General features: G+C 42.0%; 1 protein-coding gene across 2 annotated transcripts in view; it reads right to left on the reverse strand.

The window, feature by feature from the left end:
- CLYBL (citramalyl-CoA lyase) overlaps positions 1-18,460 on the reverse strand; it is a 176,315-nt gene that overhangs the window by 72,437 nt on the left and 85,418 nt on the right. For both annotated transcript variants that reach the window (XM_075741286.1, XM_075741298.1), the window contains exon 2: positions 13,200-13,389. In XM_075741286.1, coding sequence (XP_075597401.1) covers positions 13,200-13,389 — 190 coding nt within the window. The remainder of the gene's footprint in view (positions 1-13,199; positions 13,390-18,460) is intronic.

Raw genomic sequence — 18,460 nt, forward strand, 5'->3', positions numbered from 1 at the left:
TCAACCCGTGAAGCCATGTATTAGGTTTGCAAAGCCACAGTTAAATCTCTGATAACAAAACCCCAGTCTGACAGCGAGTCAGACCTAGTTCTGCTTTACTTGAACCAAGAGATTGGGAGGTTGGAAGGCAAAGTTAGAACAAATTGTTTCAGTTTAGCTCTCGTTAGTAATTAATGAAATTCTCTGTTTGATAAGAAAGAAGAAATTTGTGAGACAAGATGGCAGCCAACAGATCCTGTTATAGTAAAATCTGTACTGGATCAACAGCACCGAATATGATGTAACAAAGTCTGGAAGAAATTGCTCAGCATGTTTTTGCGACCGATACGTTTATCAAGTGGATTCCTCTTAATCCTCCAAACAACAAAATACTACTTTCATTATTTTAGTGCTGCAGCTGTGAATAAGGGCTCAGATTCTAAACACAGAGCTTTTAAAATAATTAAAAGAAGATGTGTACTTTTCAATTTTAAGTAATAAAAGGTTTGCTCTGCAATTGTGATGGGGACAAAGATTTCTTAATTGAAATATGACATGGCATATACCCTTACAGCTTGCCTTCAGCCTCTTTAATCTATCAATGCCTAGAATAAGACATTGCAAGACAAGCAAGCTCAGTGCCCCACTCATCTCCTGTACCACTGCTTACAGCAGCTGTCCCATAACTGTCCTTCCAGGTGTGTAAGGAGAACTTCATCAGGGTCTCTGTGGAACAACTTTATAGGCCTGTCCAGTAAAGGGACATGCGTCTCTTCTGCAGTGCTGCCAGTCCTCGGCTCCTGTAGCATCTAGCTGGAACGCAAAGACCTCAGCCCTCAGGACAGGGAAAGGCCTTTGTGGCTATCCCACGCTCATGTTGGATAACTGTGAAGTAGTCGCAAGGCACCTATAAATCAATGCGTGGGCTAACATATGAATTACCAATTGTGGAGCCTTTTCCTAGCCTGTGTATTTCTTTTGTATTTGAGGCAGAACATGGCCACTCCCAGATTTCATTTCTCATACATATTTCACTCCATTTTTCCTTTCTGCAGTATTTGTGCCATTTATCTTGTCCTATATTCACTTTCCTTTTTTTCCTACTTTTGGGAAAAGCATCTAATATCCCTGTAGCATTAGTTTTTCTTTGTTAATGTCAAAAAATGTTAATCCGTGAAGACTTGCTTCCTAGATAATGTTAATTCAGCTGCCAGTTTTATAATAGGATTATGCTTTCCAGGATTTAAAAATCCCACTTGTTAGCTGCAAAACAGACTTCTACTAACAGCTATAAAATCTAATTTAATCCCTATTGGCATTAACTAAATAGCTGAGGTATAATTTCTGTCTAGCTACACTTAACACCCTGCTATTGCCATAAATATATAAAATTCCCTTTGAAGTTATAAAAGAAACTGTTCAGTAGGATAAACAGGGTCTCACGAGTCCAATCATATGCTATCTCCAAGGCATAACAAATGTTGTTTACATATTGTACGGATTTTGTGGACAGTTTATTTAAATAGATTTACCCATGTTTACATGTATTAATTTGCCCTTTTTCTCAAGAAAATGCATACTAAATTATGATCTATAATTATTCTATCTAAAAATAATTGGTTAATGAGTGGAAGATTGGGTCTGTGTGGAATCAAAGTTTACAGTGTAACCAAATAACCTGACTAAGCTGGAAGAAAATACCAATTTGTTCAATGTATCCCCTTTTAATGCACAATTGTATTGTGAAACCTCAGAAGATGAAGTTATCATCTCAAGCCTGGCATAGGAGCAGCTATTTTGATGCAATCTAGTAAGAGACTGTAATAAGTAAGGAGGAAAGAACGAGCAAGCCATGGTTTATAATGATCCTAAAATGAACAAATGAACAGCCAGGATCTTTACAACCATTTGCTCCCAAATGAGGAACAACACAAGGATTTACGGGCTTCTGGAGCTCAGTGATCAGAAATGAAGAAAAATATTTACAATTCTTTTTCCCCAGCCTTAAAGAGGTAATAACTGGCAAGTACATTGTTCTGGAGAGGGTAGCCCTAACGCACTGCTGTGAAAGAAGGATAGCAAAAAGAGCTATTACAGTGATCCACAGTAGACAGCACTATGTTATTCAGGAGTTGAAACAGCAATCTCAGAGCAACCAAGCTGCTTTAAAGTTAGAAATTGTAGTCAAACTCAGAAAACACTAACATTTTATTTATCCTTTCAGAAAAGATGCAAGGTGCTACTCAGACTCCACAGTCAGTTTATCACTTTCCTTATTGATAACCAAGACAGCAGCTCATAGTCTCCCTTGTGATACTCGTAGCCAAAAGGAAAGATGGGCAATTTCAGCAGAGCAGCTTACGTTAACATCCAAATCTGTAGTACGCTGGATTTGCAGATGTGTGCATTTGTCTTTGGAGACAGATATACAACATACTTCAGTCAATGCATTTAGATGTGCTAACAACTGCACATGCTCCATACATACATAAAAAGCACTGTCAAAACAGCAACTTTCAAATGCAGCTAGGTGTTTTGACTTAACCGAAATGAGGAAAAAAAATCGTCATTTTTTTTGCTTCTTTGCAAAAGAATTCCTTGGTTGGAAGCCCAAACTCTGTGCATGGCCATGTGCAACCTGGGGACACATTAAGAACTTTTGTGCCCCTGGAGCCTGCTGCATGCTACATAGCCAGCAGAGCTACGCAGGTTTAGATGTGAATAAACAAATGCATATACTTCCTAATGCTCTGTCCCTGTTTATTACGACTTTTACGACAGGGACTAGAAAAAATCACAAGAGTTTGCGTATCATTTGTACTATTCTGTACTGTTCTGGTATGTGAGTGCACAATGAATTCATGGCTCTGGATGGTCTCCAGTTGCAGTAAGCCAGCGATGTGGTTTTGTAGCTATTTTGTGTACCAGCCCGTTCCATGAAAGTGTATTCTTTTGGTGTATAAAGCACTGTTTAGCATACAGCCTTTTCACAATTCAGAGAGGAAAGTCATTCACAGAATATGTAAAAACCAGGGCTTCAGGCAATTGTAATCCATGTGTTTTTCTTCTGTTGAACAGAGATAAATTACTCCACTTTAAGTAGAAGGGACGTCATGGCATGATGGCTTAGTTCGTGGTGGAAATAAAAGGCTGGGTTTAGATAGTTCTATGCTTGTTTTTGGAATAGTGTGTCCTGCAACTAGCACAGCACACATGCCTTCAATTCAATGTATAGCAGAGTATAGGAGGAAGAAGATCGAACTCCTGAAGGGCTTAATCCCAAATTACTCATTTAGACACAAATGTCCTTATTCATTGAGAAACTTTGTCTGAATAAGGACTGCAGAATCTGCAGTGTCATAAGTATTGTGGCCTCCTGCTAATTGGACCTACAGTGGAAGGAAATGAAACTTCCACGTAAGTCTTGGTGGTTCAGTTTCCACCACTGAGTGCTAGGGTCCTTGCCTCTGGTCTCCAGAAGAATAAGAGATGAAACCAAAGGTACAGAGGTTAATTATCATGCTTTCAGCTGACACCTACCAAGGTTCCCAAGCCTAGTCATGACCACACATCCCCATCCTCATCTACAACTTCCATGTGTACAGCTATGCTGTTCCACCATCTGACATCGAAAATACCTTTCTCTTACCCAGCATCCCACCACACTTCCTTGTTTTGCTACCTAATAATACTACTAAGCCCCAGGTAACAGTTTGGTAAAATAAACCACAGATGTTGCCCATAATCTTCTGAATATCTCTAAGGTTCCCTCCACTTCTTACCATCCTGGGACAGGTCCAGCTTTGATGGCACCAATGCACTGGGAAAAATACTGCGCATTTCTGCTTTCCCTTACCTACCTATCTTACCTAAATCAGACCAAAGGTCCACTAGACCACTACCTTGACTGTAGAGATACCTTGTGGAAAAGTTTATCAAAGAGGGCAAATGCTGTATTCATTGTGTCCTACCACTTTCTGATCCACGTCCCTATTAATAGGGCTGTGGGTTTCTTCACGCTTAGTCTGCCTCTGTGTTTTCAAAATGTGGCCCTTGCAATGTGGAATAATAAGCAGGGTGGCCTACTGGTTACGAGCACAATGGAGTCTTAGGTTCAAGACTAGGTTTCAAGATTAATTGCAATAGAAACTTGGACATACAAACATATTTCTCTGCCTGCTCACAGACAACAAAAAGGCAAAGGAGACCTGGAGCAAATGGCATTGAGTGCTGAGAACCCCTGTCACTGATTTGGGCAGTACCTTTATGTTTTGCTCATGCCCCAGTACCACTGCAGCCCTGCCTACACAACCCAATGCATGGCTCTGCATAGAAACAAAAGTCTGCCTAAATTTAATCCAATGGATTGTTTCTAAGCTACACGTGTATACTTAACTTTTTTGTATTGGCTTGATTTTCCGTAGCACACTTGAAACTCAATGGCTCCCTTCAAACTAAGTGCTGGATGCTCACTGGCTGCACAGCCAGATCCTTCCTGCTACAAAACCAGATGAAATATTGAAAACTGGTCCAGAAATGTGTAGCAATACATGACCTCTAGTCCTGCAATTAGCCTTTAGTACCCAGGTGTGCTGATGTGCCTGTGGACAGTGGACGGCGCAACGAAGAGTTGAAGTACTGTGAATTCCAAGTCCATACAAACATTAACTGTAAGTTTTAAAATATTTTCCCAGGTTTATTAATGTATTTCTGCCTGAAATCCCTGTGAATACTGAGTCAAGACATTTTCCCTAAGTTTCTAGATGCCATTCTGCCAGTAGTAATAGTTATATCAGAACATGCCCAAGTCAAACTTAATTGGATACATCTGAATCAGTGGAAAAGAAATAACTGGCAATTCAAAGGCTCTGCTCAAAGAGACACAGGCATTACTGAGCTCATTAAGAAGAAAATTGCTGAATATTGTGATCGTCCTTATGAATCCTCAATCTTTATGTAAGGAAGATGATTGGCTTGTAAAGTAAAACAATAGGAACAAAAACTTTTATTGTCACAGTTACCACTCAGGAGTGGCAGTTCTTCCAGGACCATGGTGGGATTAATAAGGAAATGAAAACACTTTACAACTTTCATAAAAATGTATATTCATCAGAACTCTTCAAGGATCAAAAAGGCCTTGCAGAGTTTCACTGTACAGTTCAGCTTCCCTACAATAAACCAGAGAGACTTTTGGATTCCCCAATTCCTACAGAAGAAATTTCCCATGCTACTGAGACTTTTAATAATGGCAAGCCACCGGGGAAAGCAGCATTCCCATTTTAATTTTGTGCATCTTTTGAAGAGAAGTCACCCTACTACGCGCCTGTGTACATTTAATCATTCTCTACACACTTTATCAGCAAGCCTTCTCCCTGTAGGAGGAATACAATTAGGTACAGTACTAATTTATTATAAATAAAGCAAAGACCTGGTAAAATAACCTAGTTATCAATGTTTCATGCAACTGTGCCTATGAAGTACTAGCTAACATTCTCACTATGAGCCTAGAGAAATACCTATGGCATTGATAAATCCTAACCAACTTGGCTTTATTAAAAAAAAAAGATTATCATCACATAATACAGGAAAACTGTTGATTTTAATTGAAGTAGCTAGAGATTTATGGAAACCAACTGCAGCTTTTTTCCACTGATACTGTAAAAGCCTTCAATAAGATCAATAAGGAAATGCATTTCAATAAGGAAAGCCTAGGATTTTTTTGTATACCATGCTGACCCATTTTATGTATTTATCTCCACCCTCAAATTTAGTTGAAGTGTTATTTTACATGCGAGAATCTCTTCTCATCAATGATAAGGAATAAAAAGGTCAGAAGGCCTCAGATTAGGGGAAAAATGGTAGGCAAAGATGCGCTCTCGCCAGCGTGCTGTTTGTTCTGACCCCAGGATCAGATCACTGGAGAGATGGAGGAGGCATTCTCATGGGGAGAAATCTCCATAAAATCAGCATGTATGCGGATGATCTGCTCTTAACTGTAATGAACCCAGAGTCATCTCTTACGTATGCGTTATTCATAATGGAACAGTTTGAAAAGTGGTCAGGCTTTAATCCTATTTTTAAAAACAGACGATTCAAAAGAATTAATTGCATTTTTTTCTTCTGTGGCACAGCACAGCAATGATCTTTTAACTGGCTGCTACAAGATATTAAGTAGGAACACATTTATGCTATGACCCTAAGAGGCCATGCTGTGGATAAGCAAAATAGGTCCTTCCCCATCCATCCTCTCAGCCAAACCAAACTTCCCCTCACTGCAGAGGGGCTGCCGTTTCCCCTCTTGAGGAAGGGATGAGAGGACAGAGCTGAAGCTTCCTCCCGACCAGCTTCTGTTGCACAAGTACTGGAAGAGAGAGCAACTTCTTTTTAAAGAGACAAAGCGATACAATCACAATTCACGGCAAAAAGGGCTTAGGAACTTAAACCCTAATTGGTCCTACATAATTTTACAGTCCAGCCTTGAACTTCTATTGGATAAATGAGATCTATTTAGTTCTAGAGTAGCAACAACGAAAGTTCATCTTTTCAAGTGTTTTATGTCAGAGGACGGCACAGATGTTTCACAGCCATATGTATGCTCCAAGAGATTGTTTTTACACCTCTGATATAAAAAAATGTGACAGAGTGGGGGGGGAAAGATGGGGTGATTTTTTGATTCCTAATTATAACACTGGCATTCCTCATGGAAAAAAAACGCTGAATCCTACCCCTTCAAAATGTGCCTAAGATAATTTTCAAAGGTCATCCTTGTCAGAAGGTACTGTGCCCTGGCTGGCCTGATGGCATGTTAAAGAGAGCTACAAAGTAAGGTTCTATTATATCACGATTATTCAAAACCATCCTTCTGATCTTGATAAAGATAAAGCCACTAATAACACTGGTTTGGAGGCATGACTGTAGGAGATCAGGTTTGAGACCACCTAAGGAATCTGAAGGTGCACAAGTCCATGGGACCTGATGAGATGCATCTGCGGGTCCTGAGGGAACTGGTGGATGAAGTGGCCAAGCCACTATCCACCATATATGAGAAGTCCTGGCAGTCCGGCGAAGTTCCCGCAGACTGGAAGAGGGGAAACATAACCCCCATTTTTAAAAAGGGAAAGAAAGGAAGACCCAGGGAACTACAGGCCGGTCAGTCTCACCCCTGTGCCTGGCAAGATCGTGGAGCAGATCCTCCTGGAATCTCTGCTAAGGCACATGGAAAATAAGGACGTGATTGGTACAGTCAACATGGCTTCACTAAGGGCAAATCGTGCCTGACAAACTTGGTGGCCTTCTACGGGGTTACAGCATTGGTGGATAAGGGAAGGGCAACTGACATCATCTACCTGGACTTGTGCAAAGCATCTGATACTGTCCCGCACAACATCCTTGTCTCTAAAATGGAGAGACATGGATTTGACGGATGGACTATTTGGTGGATAAGGCATTGGCTGGAGTCACACTCGAAGAGTTGTGGTCAATGGCTCGATGTCTAAGTGGAGACCAGTGATGAGTGGCGTTCCTCAGGGGTTGGTACTGGGACCGGCACTGTTCAACATCTTTGTCGGCAACATGGACAGTGGGATTGAGTGCACCCTCAGCAAGTTTGCTGACGACACCAAGCTGTGTGGTGTGGTCGATACACTGGAGGGAAGGGATGCCATCCATAGGGACCTTGACAGGCTGGAGAGGTGGGCCTGCGCGAACCTCATGAAGTTCAACAAGGCCAAGTGCAAGGTCCTGCACGTGGGTCAGGACAATCCCAAGCACAACTACAGGTTGGGTGGAGAATGGATTGAAAGCAGCCCCGAGGAGAAGGACTTGGGGGTATTGATTGATGAGAAGCTCAACATGGCCCAGCAATGTGCGCTTGCAGCCAGGAGAGCCAACTGTATCCTGGGCTGCATCAGAAGAAGTGGGACCAACAGGTCGAGGGAGGTGATTCTCCCCCTCCACTCTGCTCTCATGAGACCCCATCTGGAGTACTGCATCCAGCTCTGGGATCCACAACAGAAGAAGGGCATGAAGATGTTGGAGGGAGTCCAGAGGAGGGCCATGAAGCTGATCAGAAAGCTGGAGCACCTCTCCTATGAAGACAGGCTGAGAGAGGTGGGGTTGTTCAGCCTGCAGAAGAAAAGGCTCTGGGGAGACCTTACAGCAGCCTTCCAGTACCTGAAGGGGCCTACAGGAAAGCTGGAGAGGGACAGTTTATCAGGGAGTGGAGTGATAGGACAAGGGGGAATGACTTTAAACTAAAAAAGGGTCGATTTAGATTAGATATAAGGAAGAAATGCTTTACTGTGAGGGCGGTGAGGCACTGGCACAGGTTGCCCAGAGAAGCTGTGGATGCCCCCTCCCTGGCAGTGTTCAAGGCCAGGTTGGATGGGGCTTTGGGCAACGTGGTCTAGTGGAGGGTGTCCCTGCCCATGGCAGGGGGGTTGGAACTAGATGATCTTTGAGGTCCCTTCCAACCCAAACCACTCTATAATAAAATGTTCCAGAACTCTTGTCAAGGACTCAGAAAGAGGGATAAACACTAAAGCAGCAGCTCCAACTGGTCTCTTGCTAGACTGACCTGGCAGCTAACACCTCCTGGATGCTCTGAAGAATAGCAGCACTGAAGACAGGATCCTGCTGAAAAAAATGCAGTTCTAGAAAACTCTCTTGTAAGAGTGGTAACCTCACAAGACCCACGGGAACTGAACAATGAAATCTCAGCCCACTCTGCCCTTGGAAAATGAAAGCACTGGCATAGAAATCTTCCATTCTCCAACAGGAAGAGGAAACTTTTCCACATGATAATAGGTTCACCTGACATGGAAGCATGGTGAGTAACACAGGTCTACAGAGAAAGCTACACCAGGGAGTGATGGCTTGGCTGAGAGCACTCGAGATATCTTCAGACAGCTCAGCTCCTACAGAGACCTTTCACTGGCATAACATGCAATTCAGCTTACTGGCTTCTATGATTTAGTCAAGCATGTTGATGTAGCGATCTTTTTTATCTTTTTCTTTTTTACAAGTAAAATGAAAGAATATTCAGGCCTTCTCCTGTGAAGAGCTAAAATAGATATAGACTATTTTTGTACCATTTCACAAAATGTCTCTACAGTGTGGTGCATTTGCAACATATCAATGCTGCAATCTGTATTATTTCTAATTTTATAGTTTTAGAATTTCTGTTTGAACTGTTCACTTAATAATATTGCCAAGTGAGCCATTCTGAGTAATTTCTTTAAAATGTATAGCAACACTGGAGAAACTTTACATGTACATCAGTAGGGAAGAACTCCTATCTTCATCTGTGAATAGTAGCTCAGGGAAAGTAATTTCCCTTTAGCAGTATTCAATTCTTCCCTCAACCAAAAGCTAAATTTCTGTTGTAGAAATTCCCAGTGTCTCACAGAGTCAGACACCCGGAGAGGCAGCTGACAGTCCACATTGTGTGGACACTATGCATTTGAACCTCTAAAAACAGTGCGTGGAGCCCCAAACAGGATTTGAGGTCAGCATGACTAGTAGGCTCTGTTCAGCAAGACTAAAGCTAATTCTGTAAGAGAAGGCTGAAATTTTCAGCAACACTGGGATATCTTCCTATCATCTTCCCTATTCTGAATTTTTGAAGAGCTCCTATAGTTCTGTCCACTCCCAAAGGGGCTGCAGAAGCCCCATGTGTCCATGTGTTCACACCAGGATCCGCTCTCATCCTACTTGCAGGCTTAGTATTCAGCATACTGTAATTTTGCTTTTTAGCCATTTCTTCCCACTGGATCCCCTTAAAAGCTGAGAAATTTTCTCCTTGTGAACTTCGTGCTGCAAGGGTTTTTTTCTGATTTAGTCAAAATATCAACTAGAAAAAAAGATTGACAAGAAGGAGAAATCAACAGATGACACCTGAAATCATGGTCAGTAGTGTAGCTCTTGAAGGTAAGAACTGCAGGCACCACAATGGTATGTGGATTAGGGTGTGGGCCCCCCTCTTCTGGTGCTCTCTGTGAGCCATTACAAAACTTAATTGTGGGGGAAGAGTTCAGGGGAGGAAATCATAGAATCATAGAATGGTTTGGGTTGGAAGGGACCTCAGAGATCATCTAGTTCCAACCCCCCCCGTCACGGGCAGGGACACCCTCCACTAGACCAGAAATCTTCCAAGATTTCTTTGAGAGACAATATTGTATAGAAAATAGTTAAAGCTTTTTGATTTACAACTGCTGCTTCAAAAGCAGCTACTGCAACCAGATGCAGTTTTGCAAATGTTATCAACTTTTGTTAGAGGAAGCTTATCTTCCTCATTTCCCTCTAAATGAGCAATTAAATGGAGCTGCTGACACTCCAGATTCTTGATCTCTCCAAATCTAACTTAATCCTAATACAAACCACACAGCATCTTGTTAAAACAGACTTCGTAAGACATGGCTTAAACTTGCTGCTTGGACTTGACGCAAGTGAAGGCCTTCTGTAGGCAGGTAAGTTTGGCCTAAGGCACTGTGAACCTTCAGCCAGGTCCTGATTTTCCCAAACCTGAACATTTCCGCAGCAGCTTCAAGAAAATCCATAAATAGCGTTTTTATTGATATAAAACATGGCAAGAAATAGTCAAATTAATCAGTACTATTTGTTTTAAAAATAACGATTAAAGGACAGACTCAGTGTTGCTGTGTTTCCCACTGTTGGTTTTTTTTTTCTGTTTCAGATAACTCATTTGCCACAGGCCACTGAATACTGTACTTCAGTGCATGTTCTTGACATATCTTTCACGCAAAGTCTCCAAACATCTCAGAAACATTAATAAATTAAGCTGCAAGAGCAATAATAATTTCAGCTTCACATTCACAGAACCTAAGTCTCAAAGTCTTCCTGAGTATCTGTGGCAGATCTAAAAATGAAATTCAATCATCCAATCACTTTGAATTATGCTTTGCTACTAGATCATGCAATCACATAGTCTAAATTCAGGTTGGAAGGGACCTCAGGAGACCACCTCATCCATCTGCCTCCTCAAAGAAGGGCTAACTACTGCTCAGGTTGATCACGGCTCCATCCAGCCAAGGCTTGAATACCCCCATGGAGGGAGGATGCACCACTGCTCTGGGCAACCTTTTCCAGTGTTTGACCACCTGCATGGGGAAGAACTGTATCCTTTGTCTCCAGTCAGCATTTCCCCTCATGCAACTTATGGCCATTGCTCTTGCCCTGCTGTTGAGCTCCTCTGCAAAGAGCCTGGCTCTGCCACCCATCCAGCTTCCCTCAGACAGCAAAGCCTTCACGGAAGCCCCCTCAGCTATCTCTTCTCCGGGATGAACAATCCCAGCTCCTCAGCTTCTCCTCCTGCGCCATCACTACCTTGGTGGCCTTTCCTGGGCTCCCTCCTGTTGGTCAGTCTGTCTCTTGTCCTGGGGCCCACAGCTGGGCACAGCCCCCTCAGAGAGACCCTTAAAATCCAAGTGGAGGAGAGAGACCCCTTCCCTGGACCTGCTGGCTGCACTTGGGCCAGTTGCTGCTGATGCACTTGTAGTAGCCACTTTTGTCCTTTGTCCTGCTCATCATGTTCTGCTTTTGACCTTCCTCATTCTGTCCCAACGTGCCTGGACAACACCTCTATGTTGCTCCTTGGTCACCTGTCCCCACTTCTACCTCCTGTCTGCTTCCTTTCTGCATTTAAGCTCAGTCAGAGGCTCATCTGTCATCTCAAGTTCCTATTACAGATTTTCCCCTTAATTTCTTTGAAATCTTATACCCAGTGGCATAATTCCCCTTCACTTCAACAGAGCTAGAATTTTACCACCCTTTAGGAATTACTACTAGCAACTTTGTCACATTGATCATAAAATTTTGTTTTGCTATCATCCTCTATTACAAATAGGTGCTTCTGCTATAAATGATTTGTTTTATAAAATTAAGCTGCACCTACAAATACTACAGTTTAACACACAATTGTGTCTTGTGTCTTCTTACAGCAGCAGCCTCCCAAATACGACCTAAACAATACTAAGTCATGGTGCCACAAGATATAATCTTAGTCTTCCACATAGAATTTTAGCAATTGGAAAATGTTTTCCAACTGTCTTCAGCAGTACACATGAACGTTCAGCAATGCTATTTTCACTTTTCAGAACTAAAATAGATATATACACAAACTCTGTAAACTTTTTTCTTTCCAACATACTTGTAAAGACCTGAAGGTTAAAGAGAGCACTACCCAAGAGAGTCCTTCTGGAAAGCATTAACTCCCAAGAAACAGAAAAGACTAAAATTTCACACACAGTTTTGAGATGACATGTTTAAATTTTCAAGCCTATTTTCACAACTTCCTGGGCAACACACTCATACTCAAACCCTAAACAGTGTTTGCTCTAGTTTGAAGCACTGTAAAATGGACAGGAAAACTGACAAATATAAAAATGATGCAAAAATGATGACAAACTTATGATCCTGTTTAGAAATACCTTTCATTTGGAAATGTTTACAGCTGTTTCTCATATACGTTGTTTAAGATGTGAAACATTTTTAAATGGTTATTTTCAGATATTTAAAAAATTTGCTTGCAAGCAAAACTGAATGTATGTTAGATCACTCTCTCTTCTTTCACAATTCCACGTCAACAAAACTTGGCACTGGTGCTTAACCCATGCCACGCTGCTCTCCATGCCTGCTTTCTTGCAGCTCCTTCAATCTAAACTGCCCTGCAAACCCTGGTGCACTCAGGCTGTAACTTCTCCTTCCTTCAGAAACATCCCTAACAGTGCTTCTTCCAAAAAGCCCAGTAAGTAAATCTCTCTAAACAGCCCATGACTTGAACCCAAACCCACACTGTTTTGCTCACAACCTGAAGATGCTTTCGTTTCAACAACAAAACCCCCACCTGGTGATTCTGAACTAACTCTTCCTTTCCTGCTTCTCTTCTCACAGACCATTTTTCCTTCTTCCTTAAGAAATAAGCAGTGATAACAACAGTATCTCCCACTTTTCTGTAATGAGAGCTTACACCCAGCTCTGTATTACTACAAAACTCCCTCCCCACTTACTCAAACGGGATCTCTTTCAGTTTTGGGTAAGCAGATTTTCCCAACAACTTCACAAAGCCCATCACCGTTACATTACTTTGTCTATCTTAAGATTTATCTTTGTCTCTCTGGTTGTCGCTTCCCCAAGGCAAAGGCAATGTTTTTCCACACGTTCTCTTTAGCTCTGATTGTATCACACAGATAATTTTTAATTACCTTTCTGTTCAGAGCCACGCCATCTTCACAGTCCAGCACCGCACAATCTACATTTAGTGATGGGATTTTTTGTATCTTCTTTTCATCATCCGCAGGTACATACAGCACAGCTCGCCTGGGAACGTACTTGTGAGATGATGCAAAGCGATAACTAAGCTTAGGAACACCAGCTGGCAGAGGAGAATCCACCCTGTAAAGGATATTGTTGAAATTAGATTCTTGGCTACAATGCTGTAAAGAATACTTGACTACATTTTAAAAGAGAAATGTTCCCACCTAGACAGTGGCTGCTTTGAGGTTATTTTTATTTTTTTTTTCTTTTCTTGGAAGAGCCAAGGCAGGGAGATATCAGTATTACAGTGAATTATAGCCTAGGGCTCCAAAACCACTATGTTCAACAGAAGTTGCAAATTTAAACACTCAGAACTGAACAACAGCCAGGGCTGAGGTTATCTGTGCAGCCTTAATTGCACTGCCCATTCTGTGCGCTGGGGTAAGTATTAAATACAGAAGGGTGGTGGTTGGTTTTTCCCCTGTCACAGGACTCCTCCATGGGCTGGAGGCTGTGCTGGGAACAGATCAGGATTGCTTTAGGATGGTGGCTGCTATCAGCTATGTTTGCTCCAGGAGCTGGGTAGCACGCTGTGAATGAAGCAGGGGTGTTGGTGAAAACAAACATGGGTTTGCGACGTTGATTCTACAACCTTAGCGTTATATCAACAAATGTATTTGCATGCAAATTTAAAGTAAGCAAAATGGATGGAGGGGGAAACGAGGAAAACAGGAATGAAAACCCCAGGTAATGGGAACCTCACTAATCCCAACATGTCCTCTCAGAAGCCTTCAGACCTTTGGATCCACAGCACAGACTTCCATCGACAGAGCTCATAAACCCACCAGCATCATCCACAGGTCGTTGGCTGCAGTGCCTCTTAAAATTTATAAATGCTTTGTCCACCATGCCTCAGTGCAGGTGTGAGCTTCTGGTGCCACATGGCTTGAGTGGGTGGCATTGTATGGCTTGTAGGCATCAGGTTTGTGGCGGTCTCCACCCCGTGCTGGTATTCCCAGTGACGGACCAGCTAACCCATCCGAGGCGCGAGACCTCCACTTAGAGGTAGTGAAGCTGTCAGGGGAGGCTGCCCTCGAGTGCAGTAGGGAGCTTGCTTTGCTCCATAATTACAAGCACAGAGAACTAAATTGCAGAGGGTGCCACTGTGTATCGTGGCCTTCAAAAAAAAAACCAAACCCAAACCCTTGCCTGCTACCGTTCCTCCTCGTTTCACGCTGTACCCCCCAGGCCTATTCTGCTACATCGAAAATAAGGACAAAATAATACAATTTGCCTTCATACTCAGAGCACAAGTCACTTATACCACAAAATAATCCTACCATATAACACCATTATGCATTATCATGTATATTATTCAGCACTTTGAATAATGCAAAGCTTTTCTAGCACCATGCTGAACATGTCATTATCACATCATGTCAGGAATCCATGCATTTTCCTATGCCCTTTTTAATAATGCTGCTCTTGGATGACACATAGCTATATGCACATGTGGGTTTTCTTCAAAGTGAACATGACTAACCCCCTCAAACACTTGGAAATGAGTTCAGTCAATCTAAATCAGAGCCAATGTGATGTGTTGCTGACAGACCACTACGATATTTGCCTTTTTAAGCTAACCTCGATGAAGAACCCTCTCTTCCCCTAAAGTGAGCACCCTAAAAGCTGAATACAAGTCTTAGGTTAAAAATATGAAGAAAGCTTTTACCATATTTTATCTCAGTAAATTAAGTTGAAAAGGACAACTATTCCACCATCTCCTTTGCTGGGTCTCTGTCACGTCCTGGGTGGACCCACTTTACGAGCCCACAAAAACCCACCGCCAATCTCTTCTTTGTAATACTCCCGGTTATTCTTAATTCAGATTAACCAACGGGGCAGCTTTGCTGTTATACATAAACAATGCATTACTTTATTACAAGCCACAGTGCTACCCTCGTTAATAAATCTTCTTCATCTCTAACTGCAACAGCTTCACAACTTAGGTGGCAGAAGTCCTGACAATACCTGGAGACATGCAACCGCGATCCACTGAATCTCTCCTAAGTACCCTCTTTGCGACTCTCCCACAAACCACTTCACGGCCCTGCCTCATGTTGAAGTGGGGATGGTAACACAACTTGTGGCAACTCAAGTGGCTGCTAGTTAAATCCACTTAATCCCATTTTCTCGCAGTAGTACGCTTTGGGAGAGCAAGGAGGTGGTGGAAGAGTGGTTTATCTCAAATGAAACTAGAAGCAGGTTTTTTTCAGTGTGACACAGAGGTCAGCAAAGAAGTCTGCAGTCCTTCACTAAACATATATGAGGGGACAAAAGTGATTAGTTTCTATTCTCTTCTCTGATGGCTCCAACCTTGTAGTTCCCAAAGGCACAAAGGAGTCAAAGAGCTCAGCCCGTTAATAGTTAACTCCAGCCTAGAGCCAAGCAGCCCCTGAAGCACCCTTAATGACTGCCTCTCCCAACCCACCAGCCCACCTGAAACTCCACAGAGGTGGCTAACACCCTAATCTCAGAACATGCTGAGATGAGATGTATCTCCTGTCACACGTATCTCCCAGGATTTCTTCTGGGTTGTCATCAAACCAAGGGTTGTTTGACCAACCAGTTTACTGCTGCAAGCCCCACGAAGGCAGCTCTGCTCTGCACACCAGGCACAGCGGCATGTAGTATTGTGTAGGTAAAACCATCGCTGCCGGCACACCAGATTTAGTCAGGTGTCACCACTGAGGTCTATGAACTTCCATTTAGATGGAGGAGCAGTATGGCTTCCCCAGCAGACCAGCTGACTCTGAAGCAGTAGATTAAATCTATTAAAATGCCATCACCTAATTAGCCTTGATGTTTGGAATACTGTCACCTGGTGGCTATTGGTATCTCCTCTTCACCTAACCAACTTTGTAGCCACACGGGCCCAAACTACAGATTTCTCGAGACACAGATTATTATAAAAATATACTGCAAATTTGTCAAATTATTAGTTTTATGGAACATTTTAGGAAGTTGAAGAAGTAATAATTTTTTCAAGAGGTATGGCCAGAAAAAAAAAGAAATACAGGAGGAACTGGTGTTAGTGGACCAACACAGCATCCTTCTCCTTTCAAAACAAAGAGCTTTAGAAATATACGTGTAAAATGAGGGTTTTCAACAAGTATGCTTAGATGTGATGGCAATAAATCTTTTCATATGCTATTATTTTGACATATACTCTGAAAAAAATAATCTTCTGTTCTCACTGTGCGTTTTCCTTGCATAGTCATATTTTAGATTCTACAACAAAATGAAATGTAGAGGAAGAATATTAAGTGATCATTTTCCTACAGACCTTTTTAAAACAATGGCAAGGCCTACAGTGCCATGCATATGAGCAGTTAGCTACTCTGGTAGGAAACGCTACCCTGATTATCTTGACTTCTGTTATTTTGATGGAATAAAACCATCCCTAGCAGTTACTTTTTTAGGACAAAAAACCCCAAACCCACACAGTGCTGCAATCTCAATTATATTGTTAACCCCATGCCATAAAGAGGAAGCAAATCTTACATATGTTTCCTGACATTTTGTCAGTATTTTAATGATTCAAACTAAGCTTGACTATGTTTTAAACTAAACACATGGACATAAGCCAAGTGAATTTGCTAAGACAATGTTTCTTCCTTTAAGCACTCTAAGTTAAAACAAGGACTAGGCTATTGGGTAACGCTCATTAAACTGTTTTACAGCAGTGTATTTTCATTCATAGCATCTAGCAGCACGCTGAATGCTCCTGGGTCTTGGAAATGAAACTCAATTTCTTCAGCAAACATAACACTCTACTAAAGTCTTCATCAAATATGTAAAAGTAGCTGGCAAGTTAAAGTTACTTGTGATCCTCTGGGAACCGTTTCACCCAAGAGCAAATAGTTCATCCTCAGGAAGGAGAAAACAAAACCTTTTTGATTACTAAGAGACACTGCACTTTGCAATGGCAGCCATACAGCATGACTGCCGGTGAAATTATCTCAAATGATACACGTTTCCCTGCTGTAAACTGGATTTTCACATTCCAGCGTTGCTCATACTCACACATATACTTAACTGCACACACCTGTGCAGTCTCATCGGAGCCAACAATGTATAGCTCACAAAGTAAAGTACTCCCACAAGTGATTTTCAGGATCAGCACATTAACCCGTGCCTCTGTTCCTTGTTTATTTGCTAGATCAAATCATCCCTGGGAGAGACGCTACACCGTGATTTGCCTAACGCATAGAAAAATATCCAGTGCTCGATAGGCCAAATCTCTCTCTTCTAATATTTGGCACAGTGTTGGCAAAGCATTTCCAAAGAGCGTGGTTAGGCATTTGAATAAAACCATTAAAAAAGCTGGCTAATTTCCACAATGCGTACTTCTGACCTGCATGCACGCAACCACATGCTAACCACAATCCTGGGTATCTGTGGTGCTGTGGCAGGACAGAAGTGACCCAAGCCCTAAGAGCCCACTGAACACGACCCAGCGAACGCAGCAAAAATCTCCTACAAATTATTTCTCCGATATGTGCAAAAAACCCACCCGAGTAAATATAATGGTTTTCCTCTGTCGAATTTGGTAGGGAGTAGCTCGCAACCGCACACAAATAATCCACCAAAGACAAAGGAAACTTCTACGAAATTACAAAGCCCCGCAATTTGCATAGTAATTCTTTCTAATTAAGAAAAGAAGATATAAGTTGTTTGTTATAAACATCAGCAGGCCCTGTGCAAATACGAAGGGCTCGCAGCCGAGCTGAGTATTTGTCGAATCAAAGAGACTCGCCGGAGAGTTTTATTGGTACAGCTGCGGCGCATGCATTTTATCACACATGCTAATAATCCTGGTTATGGCACTAACATTTTAATCATTTGTTCTGTGGGCTTGTTTCTCAAACAATTAGCACTAATGAATGGCCAAAATACCTCGGATCATATATGTCTAATTGCAGTCAAGAGCGGTTATTGTCCGCATGTACATTTCAATTCACCTCTGGGGATAATGTTTGTTAATTGTATTTCTTTATATAGCAAGTGAAAAAAGGCTGTTCACTCAAAAAGGGACTAAGTGTTCTCTTCTTTCCCTTTGTTCCCACAAGAAGCTAAAGTCACTTCAAGAGGCACTTAATCCCATCATCCATGGTTACAATTGCCTTACAGCATCAATCAAAAAGAATCT

Source organism: Balearica regulorum, chromosome 1 (genome assembly GCF_011004875.1).
Source record: "Balearica regulorum gibbericeps isolate bBalReg1 chromosome 1, bBalReg1.pri, whole genome shotgun sequence".
Classification (NCBI taxonomy): Eukaryota; Metazoa; Chordata; class Aves; order Gruiformes; family Gruidae; genus Balearica; species Balearica regulorum.